Source organism: Rana temporaria, chromosome 2 (genome assembly GCF_905171775.1).
Source record: "Rana temporaria chromosome 2, aRanTem1.1, whole genome shotgun sequence".
Lineage (NCBI taxonomy): Eukaryota > Metazoa > Chordata > Amphibia > Anura > Ranidae > Rana > Rana temporaria.
In genome coordinates, this window is record NC_053490.1 from 306192736 (window position 1) to 306216406 (window position 23671).

Consider the following 23671-nt stretch of genomic DNA (forward strand, 5'->3'; position numbering starts at 1 on the left):
ACCAGTACAGCCCAATGTCATTCACTGCCACCTCATCAATGCCCACCAGCGGAGCGCTCCATGCTCCGTTGCATCTTCTAGCCTAGCACAAGAAAGCTCCATTCGTCAAAACAGACAGTAAAACAAAGTAGCAACTATTGAAAGTCCCAAAGTCCAATATAATACTGCAGCAGCGCCATTTCCAAACAAACGTTTGAAAAACGAAACAAACTTCTATATTGATTATATAGAAGTTTGTTTCGTTTTTCAAACGTTTGTTTGGAAATGGCGCTGCTGCAGTATTATATTGGACTTTGGGACTTTCAATAGTTGCTACTTTGTTTTGATGTTTACATTTTTTTTGCAGCATTGTCTCATTTCTTGTGGCCAAATTTCTGTATTGCCTACTAATATCGCCCTTCCTTCTGTTTTAGCACTGCTCAGCGCTCAGGAGTCCTGAGCGCTGAGCAGTGCTAAAACAGAAGGAAGGGCGATATTAGCACTCTATCCACAAAGCTCCATTCGTCCCTGTTGTGCTGCCTACAATCACCAGAATGCAGAGCGGGCCGGTAACAACCAATCCGAGGCCGCCGCTGCCGTCATTCTCCACTCTGGAAAAAAACGTCCCCTGACGTGCTGCGCGCTCTGCCTACAAGCCCCAGAATGCAGCGCGGGCCGACAGTTACCGGCCCGTGCTGCATTCTGGAATTTGTAGGCAGGGCGCGCAGCACGTCAGGGGACATTTTTTTCCAGAGTGGAGAATGACGGCAGCGGCGGCCGCCGATTGGTTGTTACCGGCCCGTGCTGCATTCTGGAATTTGTAGGCAGAGGCAGGGCGCGCAGCACGTCAGGGGACATTTTTTTTACAGTGGAGGAAGTCTGCAGCGGCGGCCGCCGATTGGCTGTTACCGGTCCGCTGGTTGGCTGCAGACTTCCTAAACGGAAACAAATATAAAGTCAGCAGATAGCGACGAGCGGGCGGGCAGGCAGGCGGAAGAATTCCACCCAGCACAGATCCTAGACAATCGGCCTAATTTACCAAATAATCGGCCGATGCCGATATCTTTAAAAACGCAAAATATCGGCCGATATATCGGCCGACTGATATATCGGTCGACCTCTAGCAGAGATGTATTATGGCCTAGGCCAACAAGGCCCAGGCCTAGGGCGGCACTTTGTGGGGGGTGGCGAAAAAGTGCCCCTGCGAACCCGCCTCCTCCTGCATGGAGAGCCACACAGCTGAATCCTGGAGTTCAGTGCCGAAGCGTTCAGTTACAGGATTCTGCTGTACGGCTCTCCGTGCAGGGGCGGGGGGGGGCGCTTTTTCGCCGCCCCCGCAAAGTGGCGCGGTCACACGGGACATTTGCTGCCCGGGGTCCCGCAGCGTCATTCACTACAGTGCAGCCGTCCCTCTCTCTCCACTGACTGCAATACACAGTCACTCTTCGGCTCCTCCCTCCCCCCCTCTTGGCTCAATGTTCCTGTGTACACAGCCAGGAGGAGGAGCCGAGGAGAGACACAACTGAGAGAGCCGTGCTGCACAGTAACCAGGAGGTAAGGGAGGGGGGGGAGCAGATATGAGGTGAACGAATGAAGTGATGGGAGAGGAGAGGGTGGTATGGGGATATGTGCTGGGGAGTGATTTGAGAAGGAAGAAGATATGTGCTAGTGGGGGGTCCGATTCCCCCCCCCCCACTAGCACATATCATCTTCCCTCTCAAATCACTCCCCACTTCAGAACATATCCCTATACCACCCTCTCCCCCCAAATTAAAAGATGCTCTGTCCCCCTGTGCTCATCCCACCCTGTCCCTCTGTGCTTATCCCACCCTGTCTCCATCCCACCCTGTCCCCCTGTGCTCATCCCACCCTGTCCCCCTGTGCTCATCCCACCCTGTCCCCCTGTGCTCATCCCACCCTGTCCCCCTGTGCTCATCCCACCCTGTCCCCCTGTGCTCATCCAACCCTGTTCCCCTGTGCTCATCCCCCCCTGTCCTCATCCCACCCTGTCCCCCTGTCCTCGTCCCACCCTGTCCCCCTGTCCTCGTCCCACCCTGTCCCCCTGTCCTCGTCCCACCCTGTCCCCCTGTCCTCGTCCCACCCTGTCCCCCTGTCCTCATCCCACCCTGTCCCTCTGTCCTCATCCCATGAAAATGATAGGACGAGTCTTAAAAAGGAAGGGGTGCGTCATATATAAAGTAGGGGGTGCGTGAGTTTCACCAGGCCTAGGGCAGCACAAAACCTAAATACACCCCTGGGGTGGGGTGGTAGGAAACTGGCAATGGGGTACAGGGGAATAAAGATAAGGATGATGTTGACGGGGTAGGGTGGTAGGATGCTAGAGGTTGAGTACACAGGAATGAAGGTGATGTTAATGTCAGAGGTGGGATACATGGGGGGATGATAATGATAGTGGGTGGGGTACAGGGAGAATGAAGATGACAGGGGCTGGGGTGATAGGAAACTAGCAATGGGGTACAGGAGGGATCATGATGACAGGGGGTGGGGTGGTAGAAATCTGGCAGTGGGGTACCAGGAGGATGAAGATGATGATGCCAGTGGTGGGGTACAGAGGGAAGATGAGGATGATGATGACAATGGGTGGGGTGGTAGGATGTCAGCAGTGGGGTATGAGGGGGCATGATGGTGACAGTGGATGGGGTGGTAGGCAGCTGGCAGAGGGGTACAAGAGGGTGAAGATGAGAAAAAGAGGTAGGGTGGTAGGATATCAGGGGATGATGGGGATGTTGATGGCAGGGTGGTAGAAAGCCAGAGGTGGGGTATGGGGGGGATATCGGGATGTTAACGGGGTGGGATGGTAGGAAGCTGGAAGAGGGCAGTGCTTTGGTGGTCAGTCTGCCCGTGGTCAGAGACAGCTGCTTTGGGGCCCACAACAATGATTGGGCCCAGCTGTCCCTTTTGCCACCTGTTGGACAACCCTGAACACGCGACATCACTACTCCCGTGGTGGGGGAACCGGTGGTGTTCATGAGTTCCTTAACCTATTATCTGACAGAAAAAAGTCCTGTGGTGGCCTGTCCCACCTCTACCAAACAACTGAACTAACTCATCCTCACAGTTATCTTCTGTATCACTTGCCCCGTCACTTTTAGATTGTAAGTTTACATTACCAGGGCCCTCCTTGCCCTCTTGTGTAAAATTGTATTATAACTGTACTATCTCCCTTTATATTGTAAATTGCTGCACAACTGTTGGGGAATGTTTGGCCATTCTTCCAGAAGCGCATTTGTGAGGTCAGGCCTGGCTTGCTGTCTCCACTATAATTCATCCCAAGGTTTTGAGGTCAGGACTCTTAGCAGGCCAGTCAAGTTCCTCCACCCGAAAACTTGCTAATCTATGTTTTTATGGACCTTTGGTCAGCATTTATTCATGTACCGTATTTATCGGCGTATATCGTGCACTTTTTTGCCCTGAAAATCAGGGCAAAATCGTGGGTGCGCGATATATGCCGATACCCGCTTCCCGCACCGTGTTTGAATGCCTGCGCCGACATATACCGACCGCAGTACACTCGGGTACATTCGGCCAGGCTTGGCTTCGCTCGTAGTCACGCTCTGTGACGTTTATGCGTGAGAAGCCGAGCCTGGTCGAATATACCCGAGGGTACTGCGCTCGGTATACGTCGGCGGAGGCTTCAAACTGAGCGCGGGAAGCGGGGATTCGACATGAAGACAGCGCGGGAGAAGCCAGGAGGACACCACCGAGGCCGCAGACGGACGCCGGACCGGACGAGGCCGCTGATGGACGCCGGGCAAGACACCAAAACTGTAAGTAGTAAAATGTAATAAAATGTTTTTTTTTACAGGATTTTAGGGTCAAAATTAGGGGTGCGCGCTATACGCCGGAGCGCGCAATACCCCGATAAATACGGTATATAAACAGGGAAAAGGGATACATTGTTTGCTGTAATTACTTATAAAGTGTTGGCTTCAGTTTGTTAGTCAAGTCCATCCAAATCTGCTAGTGCATCTCTCAAGACACGTCATAAAATCTTGGTCAATTTCCTTTAGATTTACCTTCAACTATGTAGTACAAGGGCCTACCTGATTGTATACATATAATTGAAAGTGTTATGACCTCATATTATATGGTTTTGGTAAATCTAAAGGAAAATTGTATAATATGTAGCCAGCTTTATGCTACCCTCTCCCTAGATTGACAATGCTGCTGTCCAAAGGTGTCTCTGTTTCTCCTTCATCCGGGGTGGAGACACCAATATAAAGGAAGTGTGTTGCTGGCTGGATCACCTGGTAAAAATAAAGAGAAAAATGCATAAAGAAAAATGAATACAACTAATGCAGATACCACATCTAAGGATTGGTAAGCTGCAATATACTATATTTTTATTTGTGGGTTTAATGCTGTTTTAAGCACCTAATCCACCCAAAGGTGACAATTATTAAAAAAATAAGCTACAAGTCGGAATTTCACTATTTGCATTTCTGAATTATGTTAGTAAATGAAAAAAATGTAAATAAGAACTTGTACGTAAAAGTGGAAGTGGTAATTTTGCTAACTTACCTCGAAGTGTGCTAAAGTGTGCTAAAAAAATTCTTTTTAGGAATATAGATTTATAGTAATATAATATAGTAATATATGTAATATAATATAGTAATATAGTGATCCAATTTTCTTAGAGCCCAGCTTAAATGGCAAAACCACTAAATCTAACCCACATCTGCAAACCCATAAGCTAAACTCTTAGCCCACTTTCTACCCACGACTATAATGGTATTTTCTATACATAACATACATTTGGTCCCACAGTAAATCGATCTATAAAAAAAACTATAAGTAATCATCACTATTCTACTTTTGTTTGCAAAACTTTTTTTGCTGAACACATAAATGTATAGAAATAAATGGTGCATTGCAATCTGCATACGGGTGGGAATGTTTGGAACCCCACAAGCATGAGGCTAGGGGGAAGTTAGTGGTATTGCGACACTTTATGTCGAAATAGAGGAATTGCCAAAATCATAGTTTTTAAGTCAGCAATATGTATTACTAAATCAAATAGCACAGATGTTGTCAAATTCATAGAGGGTTACATAGTTGGGTTGAAAAAAGTCCATCTAGTTCGACACAATCCTATACAATTGATCCAGAGGAAGGTAAAAATCCCCAGCAGAGCATGCTCCAATTTGTTACAGCAGGGGAAAAATTCCTTCCTTATCCATGAGAGGCAATCAGATTTTCCCTGGATCATCTTTACCTATAAATGTTAGATGATATTATATAACTAAGGTAATACATGGGCAATCATGGCAAATCACGCCCAGTTGTTGTATTATGTGAGTAAAATGCTGGCCATTGTGGTAACAATTGGGCTACGCACTGGTGGTATTTCCAGTAGGTGGGAGACGCTTGCAATCCTAACCATATGTGTTCAAGAAGCATCTAGTGGTGGTAACAATGGTGACAATATGTGGACAACAAACATATAGTGGTGGTAGCAATAAGCACAGTGTGGTCAACAAACATCTAGTGTTGGTGTAATAGTTTTACACTGTCGGATCTTAGGATGCAGTACCGTGGCCGCCGCTGGGGGGAGTTTGCGTCGTAAACCAGCGTCGGGTATGCAAATTAGGAGTTACGGCGATCCACAAAGCTTTTTCCCGTTGTTACGTCGCCGCGAGTGTTTGTTTTCCGTCGCAAAGATAGGGCACCTTTTACAAATATGAAAATTACTCCACCATGTAAAAGTATACCCGTCTTTCCCGCGTCGCTTTTGAATTTTTTTTAAATGTTTTATTTTTCCCGGCGCAAGTCTTTTTTTCACGCCGCGATTCACAAAACGTTGGCGCGTCATAATTTCGCGCAAAGCACGTCGGGAGCGCGCCTAATTTAAATGGTACCCGCCCCATTTGAATTGGCCCACCTTGCGCCGGACAGATTTACGATACACCGCCGCAAATTTCCAGGTAAGTTCTTTGTGGATTGGGCACTTAGACAGAAAATTTGCGGCGGTGTAACGTAAATCGGTTACGTTACGCTGTGCCCGGGCTACGTGAATCTGGCCCAATCTAGTGGTGGTAGGAATAGATTGTGTGGACAACAAACCTCAAATGGTGGAAACAATGGTGACAATATGTGGGCAACAAACCTCTGGTAGTGGTAATAACAATGGTGGCAATATGTTGGCAGCAAACATCTAGTGGAAGTAAAGCAGATAACATATGGGCATATAACTCTCTGGACCTGTCCTAGAGACTAAAGCTGGCCTTAGACAGTAGTATACTTCCCTGCTCTGTGCAATGATATTGTACAGAACAGTCCCTTACCGCCTCTTCTGGAGCCCCCTGCCATCGCTGTTGGCTCCTTCTTATGGTACCCTCTCAGCAAGATCCATCGACTTGTCCACCAATATGTTGGAAAAACCTCTTGTTAGGTAGTCCTGTTCCACAGATAAGCCCCTTAGTGAGTGATTTTGTATATCAGTGGTCTTAACTGAACTAGAAATGTACATGTCACTCATATGTAATTTTAATATGCAGTAGCAGTTTCTTACATTTACACCATCTTTTTATTACAGAAATTATTGTATACCTTATACTTTGGCAACTGAAGAATGAAGCTTGGCATGCTATATTTTGATACAACCAGCATCCTGGTTACATCTGTGTTTTTACTATGTGTCCCAGATTGTCTGGGGCAGGACTATCCCTTCATGAATCCATCACTGCCATGGGATACACGAGTAAAGGATTTGATCAACAGGCTTAGCCTTGATGAGATGGTACTTCAGGTAATTTATTTTGTTATACCCTTTACACACTTGCATTAATGTTAACATAGCTACTTTTGTTGGTAGTGGGAACAGGCTACAAGTTGGCTTTAGCTTCTAGGATAGGAAAAATTCTACGTACAGCACATTGTTAAAGTGGACCTTTATTTCAAAGTTACAATTTAAAAAGTGAACCTATATCCAGGAAGAAAATTAACAGGGTGTATAGTAGGCAGTCTAAGGTTTCCCTTTCCCCAAAAGACATGTAAAGTTCTCAGGATGTATGTCAGCCTATTTGGTTGGGGAGAGTCCTGACATGTGTTCTTCTCCTGTGTCTTACCTCTTGCCTGCTGCGATCTGTTCTCCACCCAGGCAGCGCGGCTTCACACTGTCCTCTCCAGCTGCCGCCGGGTGTTTTTATGTACTGTAATGGAGGGGGGTTGGTTTGTCCTGGGGGGTCTGTACTAATGGAAGGGGCTTGGTTTGTCCTGGGGGGTCTGTACTAATGGAGGGGGTTTGGTTTGTCCTGGAGGGTCTGTACTAATGGAGGGGGATTGATTTGTCCTGGGGGGGGGGGTCTGTACTAATGCAGGGGGATTGGTTTGTCCTGGGGAGGTCTGTACTAATGGAGGGGGGATTGGTTTGTCCTGGGGGGTCTGTACTAATGGAGTGGGGATTGGTTTGTCCTGGGGGGTCTGCACTAATGGAGGGGGATTGGTTTGTCCTGGGGGGTCTGTACTAATGGAGGAGGATTGGTTTGTCCTGGGGGGTCTGCACTAATGAAGGGGGGTCATTTTTCCTGGGGGTCTGTATTAATGGAGGGGGGTGGTTTGTCCTGGGGGGTCTATACTGGTGGAGGGGGGTCTGTACTGAGGAAGGTCTGTACAAATGGAGGTGTTTATACTTAGTGGGGGGGTCTGCACTGATGGAGGGGGCGGTCTATACTTAGTGGAAGGGGGTCTGTACTCTGGGGAGCGACTATAGGTGGTGGAAGGAGGGGTGACGCCATGTTTTACCTCACTGGGTGACACCAACCCTAGTGACGCTACTGCGGGCTCTTCCCCTCGCGCGATGCTGTACTAGTGAGTGGTGCTTGCCAGCACAGCCACCCACTATGTTCCTTCCCCTTCCTTCATATCGGCCAGGGAAGAAATAGAATAGAAAAAGGAGCAGAGAAGAGGATTGTGGGACATATAGTCCGAGGACTGGCAGCCCTACTGTAACACAAACTGCAGCCCACAAAGCATGCTCAGCTGAATGGGAGAGAGGGAGAGAGCCAGGAGCTTTGGAAAGCTTTCAGGGAAGTGCACACAGGACTCAAGAGGGAAAGGGCAGTGCTGAGAGAACACCATCAGAGAGAGAACTTTGCTGCCCTGCGCCAGCAGAGGGAAAGCCACACAGCCTAGCGCCATCCCCGGTGGAGAAAGTCATTGCCAGAATATAGATCTGGGCTCTACCCAGCAGAGTCGCCACGGGCAATTCAGAGTGAGCTGACTCCTGATTAGGTGATGGCAGCAGCAGACCATCGACAGAGCAATCAGTCAGTTTTAGGTGGCTGTGTAAAGTATACCTGAGGAAAGGACAGAGAAGCGATGTTTACATGAGCAGTTGATGGCCACTTGAGGAGATCCATATAACTGGAAGAATGTCGGATCCGGAAACCGAAAACGCACTGTGGACATGGGGATCTTATACTCTGAGAGGTGCATGACAGGTTATTGGCAGTATCTGAAACCTGTGGGAGTGGCGTGGGCTGGCTGCCATAACAGATACACTATTGGAGAGGATTTGGAGGAAAAGTGGGAGGAAGTACCATTCAAGGCCACTGTATGCAGATGCTACGTATATGCGAATATTACTATTATCAAGGTGAGAGTTCTGGGAGACTGGGCGTGGATTGCTTTGTGGACACATTGGGCCAGATTCACAGTCAGCTTACGCCGACGTATCTGTTGATACGCCGCGTAAGTTCTGTTATGCGCTGTCGTATCTATGCGCCGTATTCAGTGAACAAGATACGCCTGAATTTTGCCAAGATACGATCGACGTAAGTCTCCTACGCCGTCGTATCTTGGGTGCATATTTACGCTGGCCGCTAGGGGCGCTTCCGTTGATGTACGCATCAAATATGTAAATGAGCTAGATACGCCGATTCACGAACGTACTTGCGCCCGTCGAATTTAGCTACGCCATTTACGTAAGGCTTACGTCCGGCGTAAAGTTACCCCTGCTATATGAGGCGCAGCCAATGCTAAGGTATGGACGACGGAACAGCCGGATTTTACGTCATTTACGTAAGTGGTACGTGAATGGGGCTGGGCGTAGGTTACGTTCACATCGTTGCCATTGAGCCGTCGTATCTTAGGACGTGATTCCGAGCATGCGCCGTTCGTTCGGCTCTTTTACATGGGGTCACGATTAATTTCAATACAACACGCCCACTACCAGCCTAATTTGAATTAGGCGGGCTTACGCCGGCCCATTTATGCTACCGTAACTTAGGGAGCAAGTGCTTTGTGAATACTGTACTTGTCTCTCTATGTTATGTCGGCGTAGCGCATATGAGATGCGCTACGCCCACACAGAGATACGCCGATCTCTGTGAATCTGGCCCATTGTGCTTATTGTGGAAATCCCCCAAGGGAGACCCTTTGACATCACCACATATTGCCATCTTAGCCATTTACTCCATAGGAGGAGCATTTCAAAATACAGGACTTTACCATCAAGTGTCTTTACTCATTAGGACTGTTCACTTATCATTATTATTTTTGATGGTCATTATTTTTCACAATTTTGTGTTTCATTTACACATTTGTGTTTATTGCTAGTCAGGATTTTTTCTTTAGCGCAAGATCACCTTTTATATTGATTTCATTTATTGTTGTACAGTGAAAACTAATAGTTTTTGCAGCTTTTGAACACGTGATCACTCCTTCACATTCACTATCTACTCATTAGTAGCCCGGAAGCTTTTCACTTTTTTTACTATTCTTTAATGTGAGTTGTTATAACATTTTTAATAAACTGCCCATTGCTGCACTAGATGGCGCTTCACTTTCTATACTGGGTTCACACACACAGGAGCGGTGGGGAAATCGCATGCGATTCTTTGCAGTGTGATTTGCGCCCATTCATTTTGTATGGACGCAAATCACACCGCAAAGTATTGGTTTCGTTATTGGGAGCATTTTCACGAGTACTTACGAAAATACTCTATATCAAGTATTATAGATTGGGGTTGGTTGAATTTGATGTAGGGATGCACTGGATGCCTTCCGCTGCCATTGTGCTCTTGCTGATCCTCTCATATGTCCCTGTGCCTTTGAGGAGTGAGCTCCCACCAGGCAAACCTGCTTTTAAGCTATCCAGTGCTATATGTGCTCCAACTTGGGGACTCGCAAAACTATAGCGTTTGGACCACAATATACAGAGGAGCCTTGATCTAGGCACTGCTGCTTACACATATATTTGCAAATGTGTGCAAAAGAAACCCTCTGTTTGTGAATTGTTAGAAAGTGACAATTTATTTTGCTTTTTTGCAGGCTAGCTAGTAAGCATACTGGGAAATGATTGTTTGATGTGCAGGGGAAGCATGTGCACTTATGCTTAGTGTGGTCAGTTTGAAATGAGAAAGCTGGGGGACTGGTAGGATCACCAGGTATTTAACACAAAGCAAGCAATACAAAGAGTACAGGATACTTTTTAACACAAGTACATGGTACAACATGCACATATCAGGAATGTGAAGAGTTGGGGTAACAAACACTTTAAAACTATTTAAAGCAATTACTTTGTTACTGACTATAGCAGCCAGCAAACCATTTGTTTTTCATTGCTTTTCACTATTTAATGAAAGAACTGCCATATGTGTGCCATGAACAAAACATTATAGTGAATAAACATACCACACTGTAAGAATAGCTTATACTGTTCATAATAGTTATAGATAATTTGTTTAATTTCCAATTGTTACTGATAAACTTGTCTTGAATCTCAGATGGCAAGAGGAGGTGTACTGAAAAATGGTCCAGCTCCAGCCATCCCTCACTTGGGTGTGAAGCCCTATTCCTGGAACACGGAGTGTCTGAGAGGGGACGTCCAAGCCCCGGGCTGGGCTACTTCTTATCCACAGGCTTTGGGACTGGCTGCATCATTCAGGTATTTTTGATATATACAGTGTGTGTATGTTCTGTATGTGTATGGGTGTGTGTACAGTATATATGTATGTATGTATGTATATATATGTGTGTGTGTGTGTGTGTGTGTGTGTGTGTGTGTGTGTGTGTGTGTGTGTGTGTATTGGTGGACATAGGCAGGCACGGATAAAGTTGTTAATATTCATTTTTTATAACTTCATTCTGCATAAAACATTTTAAGTGTAATTTCATGAGATAATTTTGTGAGGGCGTGTTTAGGGGTGGGATTGGGGGCAGGGTTGGGTGAGGCAACTGGTGGCAAGTAACCCTTGAGGCCTGGCTAGTAACTCAGGACTTGAAATGTTGAGCCCTGACTTTAAGGTAGACTTGTCTGTACACTTGGATGGGACAATCGCACGTACAATTTAAACTGCGATTCCAGGTATCAAGGTGAGTACAACTGGACTAGGTGATTCTGAAGGTCTTTGTGTGGCTGTCATAGATTTGTTATACCTGTCTCAGGTTGTGACAAACATGAGAAGTTGCGAGGTGTAGTACAACTGGAACTAGAAATGCTTGGTATGGATTTAGCACATAGTAGAGCTGCACGATTCTGGATAAAATAACAATCACAAATTTTTTGCTTGGAAGATCACGATTCTCGGAGTAACATAATTTTTCACATTATACAAAAGAAATGGGCTAACTTTACTGTGTTTTTTATTTATTTTTATTCATTGAATTGTATTTTTTTCCCCAAAAATTGCATTTGAAAGACTGCTGCCAAATACAGTGTGATATAAAATATTGCTTGGGGGCTCCAAGTAATTTTCTAGCAAAAAAAATCGAATTTTAACTTGTAAGCAACAAGTGTCAGAAAAAGGCTTTTCTCTGCAAGAAAACTGCTGGCAGAGCTTTCAGGTTTCTCGTCAGTGTTTTCCTACAGTGTGTATACTTACCTCTCCATGAAACCCTTGCATGCTCAAAATGACTTTGACGCATGTGCGATAGCTTCCAAGGCATAGGTAGGGTGAAGCAAGATAGCGGCGACGGCATGCTCGTCGTAGTCGATGTCACTGCGTTTGTGCCATTCAAAAGAATGGTCGTTCAGAAAGATCTTTTTGTTTTTCGAACAGTTTATGGGCACAAGATCGAAAATCGTTGGGACATTTTTGAGCCGAAAAAAACGAAGGACAAGTTTGGAAATTTTCTGCCGAACAATTGATAAATCGAAGGTTAAAGTGGATGTAAACCCACTCTCATCAATTTTAAAGTACTGCCATAGTGGTGATCTATAAGGATGTACATGCCTCCTGCATGTATCCTTACCTGTCAAATGTCCCCCATTTAGCTGTTTGAGACCCCAAAAAGTCCAGATTCGGTGGGCAGGTCTGTTGTTCGGCGCTCGGTGGGCGGAGTCATGATGTCAGCAGACTCCCGCCCACCTCTACACTCCCATTGGCCAGAGCGTGCGCAGGACCAGGCAGAGCGCATTCTGGGTAATCGTAGAGCGCGCTCACGGCCCCCATGATATCCTGTGACAGTCGGGGATGATTGCTGCAACGGGATAGCTGTGAGCACCGACCCCCCTGCATGGCTTTTCATCATCTGCTTCTCCTCCTCCCGCGGCTTTCACCTGAAAAGCCATGCAGGGGAGAATCGGTGCTCACAGCTGTCCCCGTCGCACCGATCATCCCCGAGTGTCTTCCTCCTCCTCCAGCACCGTTATCCTCCACCCCCGATGTTGTCCCCCTCCGTGTGTTCACCCCCCCCCCCCCCGTGCCTTGTCTTATCCACTGACATCATCCACTGACATAGTCCACTGACATCAACCACTACCCCATCCCCCCATCCCCTTTCCCAAAGCACTGTGAAAAAATATATTTAAAAAATAAAACCCCACCCTCTCATCAATAGTACAAAAAAATTGTAAAAAGAATAATTAAAAAAATGTAATTGTAAAAATTTATAAAAATAAAAAAAATCCACTGGTCCCAAAAAACCTTTTGGGGAAAAAAAATTAAAAAATTGTAAAATAAAAAAATTATCTGACACTGTCCACTATCCTGACACCATCCTGCACATACTACCCATCACTGTACACTCCACATTCCTGTGATTCGCACCGCATTGCTGTTCAGATCACATGCGATGTCTGTGTGATGCGATTTCAGCCATACAAACTGTATGGCTGAAATCGCATCACATTCGGATCAAACACGCACAGGACCCTTTTTTTGGTCTGCACCAGAATTGCATGGGTGTTTACACATATGCGATCCGATTCTTGTCCAAACTGTCAGTTCGCAGTGCGATATGCGAGATGAAATGGGGGTGACATTACTATTGTATGGCACTCCCCAGCAGTTTCGCATATGGCAGTGTGAACTGCCATGCGAGTCGAGTGCGATGTGGGAACCCGCAGTGGATTCGCAGGGTTCCCGAATCGCACCAGTGTGAACCCAGCCTCAAAGCATACAGCCTACAAATATCACCTGACTGCTCCCACCAAGGCTGGGTTTACACTGGTGCGATTCGGGAACCCTGCAAATCCACTGTGGGTTCCCACATCGCACACAACTCGCACGGCAGTTCACACTGCCATATGCGAACTGCTTGGGAGTGTCATACAAAGATAATGACACCCCCATTACAGCTCGCATATCGCACTGCGAACTGGCAGTTAGGACATGAATCGGATCGCATATGTGTGAACACCCATGCGATTCTGGTGTGGACCAAAAAAAGACCCTGTGCGTGTTTGGTCCAAATGAGATGCAATTTCAGCCATACAGTTTGTATGGCTGAAATCGCATCGCACAGACATCGCATGTGATCTGAACAGCAGTGCGGTGCGAATCACTTGCGATGTCGCACAGCATGTGAACCAGCCCTAAGTTTATTCAGCCTTATTGGTTTTAATTATAAAAAGTGAGAAATCCACCCATCCCCCACATAACACATCCTGGTAATATAGGAATTTTGCATCTGTGATCAGGTGACCTCAGACACACACACTTCAATATAACAATAATAAGAAGATCACTCAAGCTTGGACTAAATATATCTCCCCTAATAACTTGTCTATGTATATTCTGATGGCTGTTCACTGGAGCATTTCATCATGACATTGAACTTTGTCTCACCTCATGTTTTGGAAACATTTAATCAAAACACAGGAGAAAATTCTATGATGGCTAGAAGGGAGAGGGGAGGGGAGGGCGATTTGAATTGTGCACTGTTTACAGAAACTGTGCATGTTCTGCAGGCTAGTGCATGAGATATGTAAATAACCTGTCACTCAAAGCATGGGGGCGGAACGGACTTTGCTTTTTATAGGAAAGTCCGTTTTATTCCACTGAACAATAAAAAGAGGATTGCTCCGCGCTGGATTAACTCTGTGTGGCAAGACTGGGCACAGATGATAGGAAATATTATTCTCTACATTGTGACATAAAAAAAAAAAATTTGGGGTTTACATCCACTTTAATGTGTTTCCTGTCCGAACTTTCTGCACTAGGTATATGTAAAAAAAAAAAGAACCATTTTTTTTAAATTTATGTTCACTGAACGATTTATCGGTCATTACATGATGGCACTATCGTTTGCGCTCACGACTGAACGTTCGTTTTTCGAAAGTTCATTCGGACGATTTTTCGTGGAGTGCATGGCCAGCATAAAAGAACCAAATTATACAATGTTTCTTTTTATCTCTCAGCGCTGAGCAATGTTGTAATAAACTTTGCCGGCTGCTCCTTTTTTTTTTTTTTTTTTTGACAGCTGTGAGTAGAGAACTGCTCTGCACTTGTTGCATGAATCGTGGAAATGCTGGATTAAGATCATGAGTTGATTCGAGATTGTGATTTTTTTTTTTAAATGACTAATCGTGCAGCTCTAGCATGCTAGAATTCTTCACACATTGCGCTTTCCTCACTGCCACTAATTCTAAGCATAGCTGAATGTTATCTGGTCTGTTTTATTTTTTTTTTTATCTGCAGCTCTGAGCTGATAGGGAGAGTAGCAAATGCTACCGCTACTGAAGTAAGAGGCAAACATAATTATTTTATGTCTATTGGAAACTATGATGACCACACTGGACTCAGCTGCTTTAGTCCTGTGATAAATATCATGCGGCATCCCCTTTGGGGAAGAAACCAAGTAAGTTAGTTACACCTTGTAGTAGTATTTCTTTAAGCAGCATGCACTGTAAACATTCTCCTCAGCTGGTAGCTTGATGTATTGTAAGAATATATTCCTTACGTTTCACCACCACCTCCATGTACTGGTGACACAAAAGATGGGTCAATGGATTCTGCTTACTATAAATTATGAAATGAACATCTTCATGACCTGTCATTTTGTAAGATTTTCAGAGGAGGCAATGTTTTCCCAGTCTCCAGTCATCCAATTGTTGTGATCCTGAGACACCTTTAGCTCGGTTTGGCCTATAGCAGGGGTGCCCAACCTTTTGAAGTACAAGGGCCACTTAAGCGACTTTGTAACCGGTCTTGGGCTACAATGAGTTGGGTGGCGGATGGCAGGTCCGTGTCCGCTCTGCATATGCAGAGCGGACACAGTCCACTATACTCCCTCTTTTTTTTTTCTTTTTTTTTTTTTTTTTTTTTTTAGCGGATCAGATTGAAGGAAGGACACAAGTCAGTTTACATCTGCCACTCCTTAGAGGTGAATGATGGGTCCAATTGGGTCGAACTGACCATGTGACAGGGGCCCAAGGCTGCTTTCACACTGATGCGCTGCGGTTTGCCCCGCACTGTGGGTGCAACGCAGTGTACCTTTTGGCTTTCCTGCACTTTGCAATAGACTTCTATTATATTCTGCAGGTTTGGTGCACTTTCAGAAAACTCGCCAAACTCGCAGGTAATAACAGCCGGCTCGACAGCTATTTCCCCCTACACACGGCCGGTTTTCCTAATAGGAAAACTGCCATGAGAGCTTTGGCCGGGAAACTTGGCCATGTGTATGCTCCACTGCAGTGTTTCCCATAGGAAAGCTGCCGGGAAAAAGACCGCCGGGGATCCCGGGAGGAAAAAAGAGAACACGTTCTCATTTTAGCAGGTTTTCCTGTCGGGAAAACTGCCGTGGAGCATACACACTGCCAGTTTTTGCGGCCAAAAGCTGTCATGGCCGTTTTCCCAATGGGAAACCTGGTCATGTGTACGAGGCATATGGCTCAGTGCAGGTAAACTGCTCTGCATCTGTGGGTCAGTTTGAAAGCAGCCCAGTAACCACTGCAGAACAGATATGCCCATAAATACACTGTTATTTTAGAAATATAACAGTATTCTACTCCATTCCATCCCAGAGCGAGGAGGTCACGGGCCACAGGTTGGGCACCCCTGGCCTATAGTCTTGATATATTCAGAGAAGTCCTAGACCCCAAGGCTATAAACGGTGTCTATTTGAGTAGCACTGGACACCTTGTCAGCTTGAACAAGTTTGGCCATTCTTTTCTGACCTCTTTTATTAACCACTTGACTTCAGAAGATGTATGCCACCATAAGTCACCCCCCCCCCCCCCACCTCAACCACAAATAGAGCTTTCTTTTGGTGGTATTTGATCACCTTTTTTTTTAACATTTTTGGCACTATAAACAAAAAAAGACCAACAGTTTTAAAAAAAATATATGTATATATTTTTTTTTGCTTTCTGCTATAAAACACATCCAATAAAAAATCTAAAATGTATTCTGCTACATATTTTTGGTAAAAAAAAAAAATCCCAATGTCTTCTAGCCCAACTATGGGGTAGAGAGAGAGGATGGTTAACAAGGTGATTTTGCTCACAGAATTTCTGCTTAGGCCCCCTAAAACACACTTTTCCAGCACAACAAGAGCACATGAAAACTCCTTTCCTTTAAATCCTATGTAATTGAACACATCACTGCTCTGCGGATGCGCTGCATTTTGAAAAGTCCTGCATGCTGCATCTTTGGTGCGATTTTTCAAAAGCACACTAAACATGTGACCTCCATTGCAAGTCAAAGGGAACGCATTAAAACTGCGTCTGCATTTTTTTTTCCGAGTCACCTGTCCATATTTGCACAGGTGCATGCTGGTATTTATGAAATCAATAAGTGCACCAAAAATGCATGAAAAGCACAATGTGCAATTTTGAAATTTGAAAGAAGTGCACCAGTGTGAACGGGCCCTTACTGGATGTTTTATTTTCTCTCACCATTCACTACTAACCTTAGGGCTCTTTCACACTGGTGCGCTTAAAAATGTGGCATGCCTTATTCAAAAATGCATATCACGTTTTTGATGCGCTTTCTGGTTTTCTGGTTTTAAGACGTGGGACTCAAAAAATGCACCAAAAATGCAGGCGCAGTACATTTTTGTGCACGTTTGATGTGTTCCTAATGACTTATAATGGAAGGTGCGCTTTTGAAAAACTGCAAAAAAGATGCAGCACTTTTCGAAACGCAGCACACCTGCAGCTCAGCGATGTAAACAGTTGCATATGATTTAAAGGGGAATACATTTCATGCACTTTTTTGTTGGATGAGTGTTTTTAGCGCAGAAAAATCGCACCATGAAGGTCTTGGAGATCTCAGGGCATGAACCTCACAGAACATTAACATTTTCTAAAGTGCTGTAACTATCACATAGAAAATACATGGTACTTTCAGGTATTGAAGAATTACTAAATCCATGTGACAGCTCTAGTTGGTTGCCCACCCCTGTCACTTGGCTGTGGGGAGACAGTCCTCAGCTCTGTGTGTAAATTCCAATGTTTTCTTTGTCAAATAAACAGAGTGGAAGGGGAATGGGGGAATGAAGGATTGGTGTGTATGTAAACCTGGGGAGGGGGTTATTTAAGTGAACCTGTTGCTTTGTCCTCCATGTACAAAATACAGGTTTACTTTAAGGGTTATGTTAAAAATGAAGTCCAGGCAAATGGCTCAATACACAGATCAAATGCATACAGTGAATGTCATTTAAAGTGTTCCATCTCTACTCTTCACTTGCTGGTTGACCAGATGATGATTTCTGTGCCATTCATCTCTAGGAAACCTATGGAGAAGATCCCTATCTTAGCGGAGTTCTAGCTGCCGCTTTTGTAAAAGGACTGCAAGGAGACCATCCTCGTTATGTAAAAGCGAATGCAGGCTGCAAGCACTTTGATGTACATGGGGGCCCTGAGAATGTACCAGTTTCAAGATTTAGTTTTGATGCCAAGGTATAGTAATGGCACAAAGGTGCAGCGAATAGATCCATTACTCCAGATGGTTACCTACAGTGCCTTGAAAAAGTATTCATACCCCTTAACATTTTCCACATTTTGTCATGTTACAACCAAACACATAAATGTATTTTATGTGATAGACCAACCCAAAGTGGCACATAATTGTGAAGTGGAAGAAAAATTATGGTTTTCATTTTTTTTTTTTTTACAAATATGTGAAAAGTGTGGCGTGCATTTGTATTCAGCCCCTCTGAGTCAATATTTTGTAGAACCACCTTTCACTACAATTACAGCTGCAAGTCTTTTTGGGAATGTCTCTATTAGCTTTGCACATCTAGAGAGAGACCTTTCTGCCCATTCTTCTTTGCGTCTGTGAACAGCAATTTTTAAGTCTTGCCACAGATTCTCAACTGGATTTCGGTCTGGACTTTGACTGGGCCATTCTAACACATGAATATGCTTTGATCTAAACCATTCCATTGTAGCTCTGGCTGTATGTTTAGGGTCGTTGTCCTGCTGGAAGATGAACCTCTGCCCAAGTCTCAAGTCTTTTGCAGACTCTAACAGGTTTTTTATCTAAGATTGCCCTCTATTTGGCTCCATCCATCTTCCCATCAACTCTGACCAGCTTCCCTGTCCCTGCTGAAGAAAAGCATCCCCACAGCATGATGCTGCCACCACCATGTTTCACAGTGGGGATGGTGTGTTCAGGGTGATGTGCAGTGTTGGTTTTCCATCACACATAGCATTTTGCTTTAGGGCCAAAAAGTAAAATTTTGTTCTCACCAGAGCACCTTCTTCCACGTTTGCTCTGTTCCCCACATGACTTTTCACAAACTGCAAACAGGACTTCTTATAGCTTTCTTTCAACAATGGCTGTATTTACTAATTGGGTGACTTCTGAAGGCAATTAGTTCCACTAGATTTTAGTTATCAGAGTAAATGGGGGTGAATACAAATGCACACCACATTTTTCAGATATATATATTTTTTTTTAAAACGTTGAAAACCATTTATCATTTTCCTTCGACTTTAAAATTATGTGCCATTTTGTGTTGGTCTATCACATAAATCCAAATAAAATACATTTTTACGTTTTTGTTTGTAACGTGACAAAATGTCGAAAATTTTAATGGGTATGAATAATTTTGCAAGGCACTGTATATAATGACAGGCATATAGACATAGCCATTGTACTGTATTAGAGTTTAAATTCATTTTTTTTCTGTGATCTGGACAGTTTAGCCAAACAAAGTATCTTAATTGGCCAACATAAGTGATAAAAATTTTGAATTTGATTTGATCAAACAAAAAGGTGGATTAGAATAATACCTTTAAACTGGTCTCCCTGTGCTTGCGTGGGTTTTCTCCAGGTACTCCAGTTTCCTCCCACACTCCAAAGACATGCTTGTAAGTTAGTTGGCTCCTGTCGCCCTAGTATGTGCATGTATGAATGTGACCTTGGATTGTAAGTTCCTTGAGGGCAGAGGTTGATGTTAATGTACAATATTTAAAGTGCTGCATAAATAGTTGGTGCTGTAAAAATACACATAATAAAAAAAAATACAAAAAAAAACTATCTGCAGTAAATAACCTAAAAAGCTTCAAGCACAGGGATGGGCACAGCTAAGAGGCACTGTGCTTTGAAAGCTTGCAATGGTTTCCATTGCTGTTAGTGATTAAAGTGTTTCTTGTATCCAAAAGTATACCTCTTAATAGAAGAGGGAAGATACTTACCCTTTCAGGGGCCTGTGTCCTGAAACACCACTGCTTTACTGCTCCCTGATCACTGAAAGTATACCATACTTCCAGATGTGTGATATATCTACTTCCTCCGACATGCATTGTGCTTCATCCCACTGGCATCATTCACACCTGAGCGTATCGTTTTCAGGCAGAAAGTCACACGATTTTTGCACAGGTCAAAATGTCACCAATTTAAAAAGCAGAAAAATGCCCAAAATCTGCCCGAATTGAGCTGCAAAAAAAAGCTCCAGAACTTTTTTGAGCTTCAGGCGATTTGGAGTGGAGATGTGAACCATCTCCATAGAAAATAAATGATTTTTTTTTCTCCTCCCAGCCTTTTGAAACTTCAAGCTCCAAAACGCTGAGGTGTGAATGGGGCCTTAAGGACATACAAGTCAGGGAGGGAAACCAGGTTTCAACCCATCCAAGCAGCTTAATCCATGCCATGGCCAAGAATAAGAAAAGAGGCAAAGTTCAAGAAACTAGCTTTAGGATACAAGTGACTCCATGTTGACAGGTTCACTTTAATAGTATGGGCCTCAGTTAGTATTCCTTCCCCTTTTTTTCTTTTTTTTTTTTCAAAGCAGTATTATTTTGGATCTAAAGATGAGCAGGAGGGCAAAATTATTAAAACTCCAGTCATGAGATATTGCTGCTGGAGTCCTTTAGAGAAATACATTCTAGAGGATTTTTGCCTGTAAAAACAAAAACAAAAAACCTGATATTTTTTTTTTTCTTCTGTATAAATCAAATTAGTTTATAGATATTTACAATATTGCATTTGTCTCTCCATCTTGTGTTTTCCTCTGCTGATTACTATGGTTTCAATATCAACAGGTGGAGGAAAGAGACTGGAGAATGACATTTTTGCCTCAGTTTCAGGCTTGCATTGAAGCTGGGACCTACAGTGTCATGTGTAGCTACAATAGGTAAGTGTCCTGCAATGGTCGCTAAATCATTTAAAGTGCATGTCCAGGCATTAGACATTTTTTTCCCAATACTTTGCCTATAGATCATTCCCTAGCATTATTTTTTCACCTTGTTATTGTAGTGAGAAAGGGCTTTTATTACTCCACATGACATCCGTTTATAAAATGGGAAGTCTGTTCTTGTTGACATAGGCACACTCCCGAAAGCTCTTTCCCTTCTCAGTGTGTGGGCAAGCTCTTAGGGGTCAAGGCATTGGATTTCTGGGAGGGAGGGGAGAATCAATGGGGCTGATTCACAAAATCACTATGCACTTTGCAATTGCACTCTGCAAGTGCAGTTGCTCCAGACTTGGTAAATGAGTGGAAGCTCTGCTGACTTCCACCATCCAATCATGTGCAAGCTGTTTTTATTTTTCTTGCATGTGATTGGGTATTCTTTGCAAAATAAAGCTTTACCTTGTTTGCCGAGCTCCGGAGCAACTTCACTTGCAGAGTGCACCGTCTATTTGCCTTTAGTAAATCATCCCCACTGTATGCATGTAGAGGTAATGTTGAGAGCGCAACCACTTTAATTCAGATGTCTAAATAACATGTTTTTGTTTTGCCGTTCAACATTTTTACATGTAGAAACTGTGGTTTGTTGGGATATTTTTATAAAAAAAATAAAGAAAATCGTTAAACCGAAGTGGAGATTTTGTCTTGATGAACAGTTGGACTCCTTTTTTGATTAAAAGCCAATTTTGTTCACTATTTTTCAACTTCGCAATTTTAAAAAAAGACCCCTTCTTTTACTGCATCTGAGGCCAAATGGCAATAACATTTGACGTGCATCTCAAGTCAAAATCTTTTTTTTTTTTTTTTTTATAAAAATTTGCCCATCCTCATAAGAATTTGTTGGATCCGACCTGAAATGGTAAATGAGGACGCATCGGACTCCTGCTGTGAGCCGCCGCATGCTCATATGTGAACCCTGCCTAACTGTAACCCCTTACCCCATCCAGCATGTACTTACATTTTCTTCTTTGCTGCTCATATGTGAACCCAGCCTAACTGTAACCCCCTTACCCTATCCAGCATGTACTTACATTTTCTTCTTTGCTGCTCATATGTGAACCCAGCCTAACTGTAACCCCCTTACCCCATCCAGCATGTACTTACATTTTCTTTGCTCCCCAAGCCAAAGGTAATACCAGCTACTTTCAGGTATGGAGGAGCATGGAACTCTAGGTGACAGCGCTGGACCAGGTATCATTGTCGCACAGGAGTCCATAGCTCTTCAACGCCTAGCTTACACAGTACTCCCTTTATTTGTAGTGGGTTGCTAAGGTAAGTATGAAGTTCCTAATGGCACCATTTATCATATGGTGTGATATAAAAGGATTCGCTCACTAAAAAGTATTTTTAACTGAAGAAATTACTCCTGCGCAGTAGGGAACCAGGAAGTGAAGGCTTCACTTCCTGATTCCCTTACCAAAGATGGCGACGGCAGCACCCGAGAGCAGAGGGACAAATCTGCTTCGGGACCCGCTGTGACGGTATCGGTATGATATCCCCGTCAACGTTCCCTTCTTCCCATAACGACAATCACCCCAATATTCCACGAGGAGGGATATCCCTGGAATCGCCCAGAAAGCCACACATGAGACAAGCTTACTGCTAGAACAAGACACTTTATTGACACAAAAACTCAGCTTATATGTGGTTACAGCCTGTTAGGAACGCCCCCCTCACACAGTGGGGTTTCCCATACAGATTATAGGAGACAAGTCGGAGCCGACCATGCAGACACGTTTCTTTAGATAAAGACATCAGCGGAGTTAATTACTAGGTGTAACAGCCTGACCACAATGAAGCAATCAGAATAATTAACATGAGCCACTTCTAATCATTGTAAACAGTAAGGCCGGTCTCCTTCCCACACACAATAAATCAATTACCATTTGAACTAGGGAGCTGGCTGAGGAAGGGTCATTAACATGTCAATAGCTTGTGACACATGAACCAAGCAGGGAGATTTACACTGACATCCTTCACAATGGCCCCCCTTTTTCTCCCTGCTCCGGCAAACCCGGTTGGACCTTCCCTGGTCCAGTAGGGTTGACGGGTTCAGAGCTTTTAGTCCGAGGTTAACTCCGTTTGGCGTGACTGACCTCCATTGGTAACTGCTTCCGACTCAGGTATGCCACCGGGTCGTCAGATCACACGCCGGTCAGTCCCCAAGTCTTTGTGCGATCTGCAAAGTCACCAGAAGTCAGTGTGAAGACAGCGAATGGGTCTGTGCGCCGCCGTCTAGGTGTCCCGCTATGGGAGGGGGCAGGTTATGGCTCTGAAGTGACAATCACAGGAGATTCATAAAAAGAAAAAGTTATATTTGTTGAAATGCTGTAGCACTGGTGCTCAGAGTCCGGGGGGGGGGGGGGGAGGGGACTCAGAGCCCCATAAGGTCAGCCACCCCCTGCTCCCTCCGCAGCCGCCGGTTCTCCTCTTTGAGCTTCTCCAGCTCCATCTCCAGTTCATGGAGCCTGGGGGGGTCAGCCCGCTGTGACCTCAGGTGGTTGTTCTCCTCCTCCATGCGGCTTATGCACTCCTCCAGCTCTATGTACTCACGGATCAGATCCTGCTTGCTCATGTCCTGCAGGCTCTCCACGTGGTCCTTCATCATCAGGAACTGGGTGGTGGTGTAAGGGGCCACCGGTGGGCCCTTGGCGAACATCTCGGCCCGCATCTGGGACGCCCGCTGCGATTCCATCTCCTCCAGTCGCTTCTTCTCCTCCCAGGTCCGCTGGTTATATGACTTCCAGGACCTCTTCTTCTTGGAGGGTAGCTGGCGGTGCCTCTTTCTGCCCAGCTCCCTCCAAGGCCCCTCCGGCTCATGGCGGTCGCCCATGACCAGCTGACAATGGTGTTCCCTGTTGTCCGTAAT

At 44.8% G+C, this 23671-nt stretch overlaps 1 protein-coding gene across 1 annotated transcript in view; it reads left to right on the forward strand.

Moving 5' to 3' along the window:
- The window catches only part of LOC120926974 (probable beta-D-xylosidase 5), a 66817-nt gene that overhangs the window by 10555 nt on the left and 32591 nt on the right, over nt 1–23671 (forward strand). The window contains exons 2-6 of the mRNA XM_040337330.1: nt 6536–6748; nt 10728–10888; nt 14865–15024; nt 17897–18067; nt 20657–20748. Of these exons, the coding sequence (XP_040193264.1) occupies nt 6572–6748; nt 10728–10888; nt 14865–15024; nt 17897–18067; nt 20657–20748 (761 nt within the window). The 5' untranslated portion in view covers nt 6536–6571. The remainder of the gene's footprint in view (nt 1–6535; nt 6749–10727; nt 10889–14864; nt 15025–17896; nt 18068–20656; nt 20749–23671) is intronic.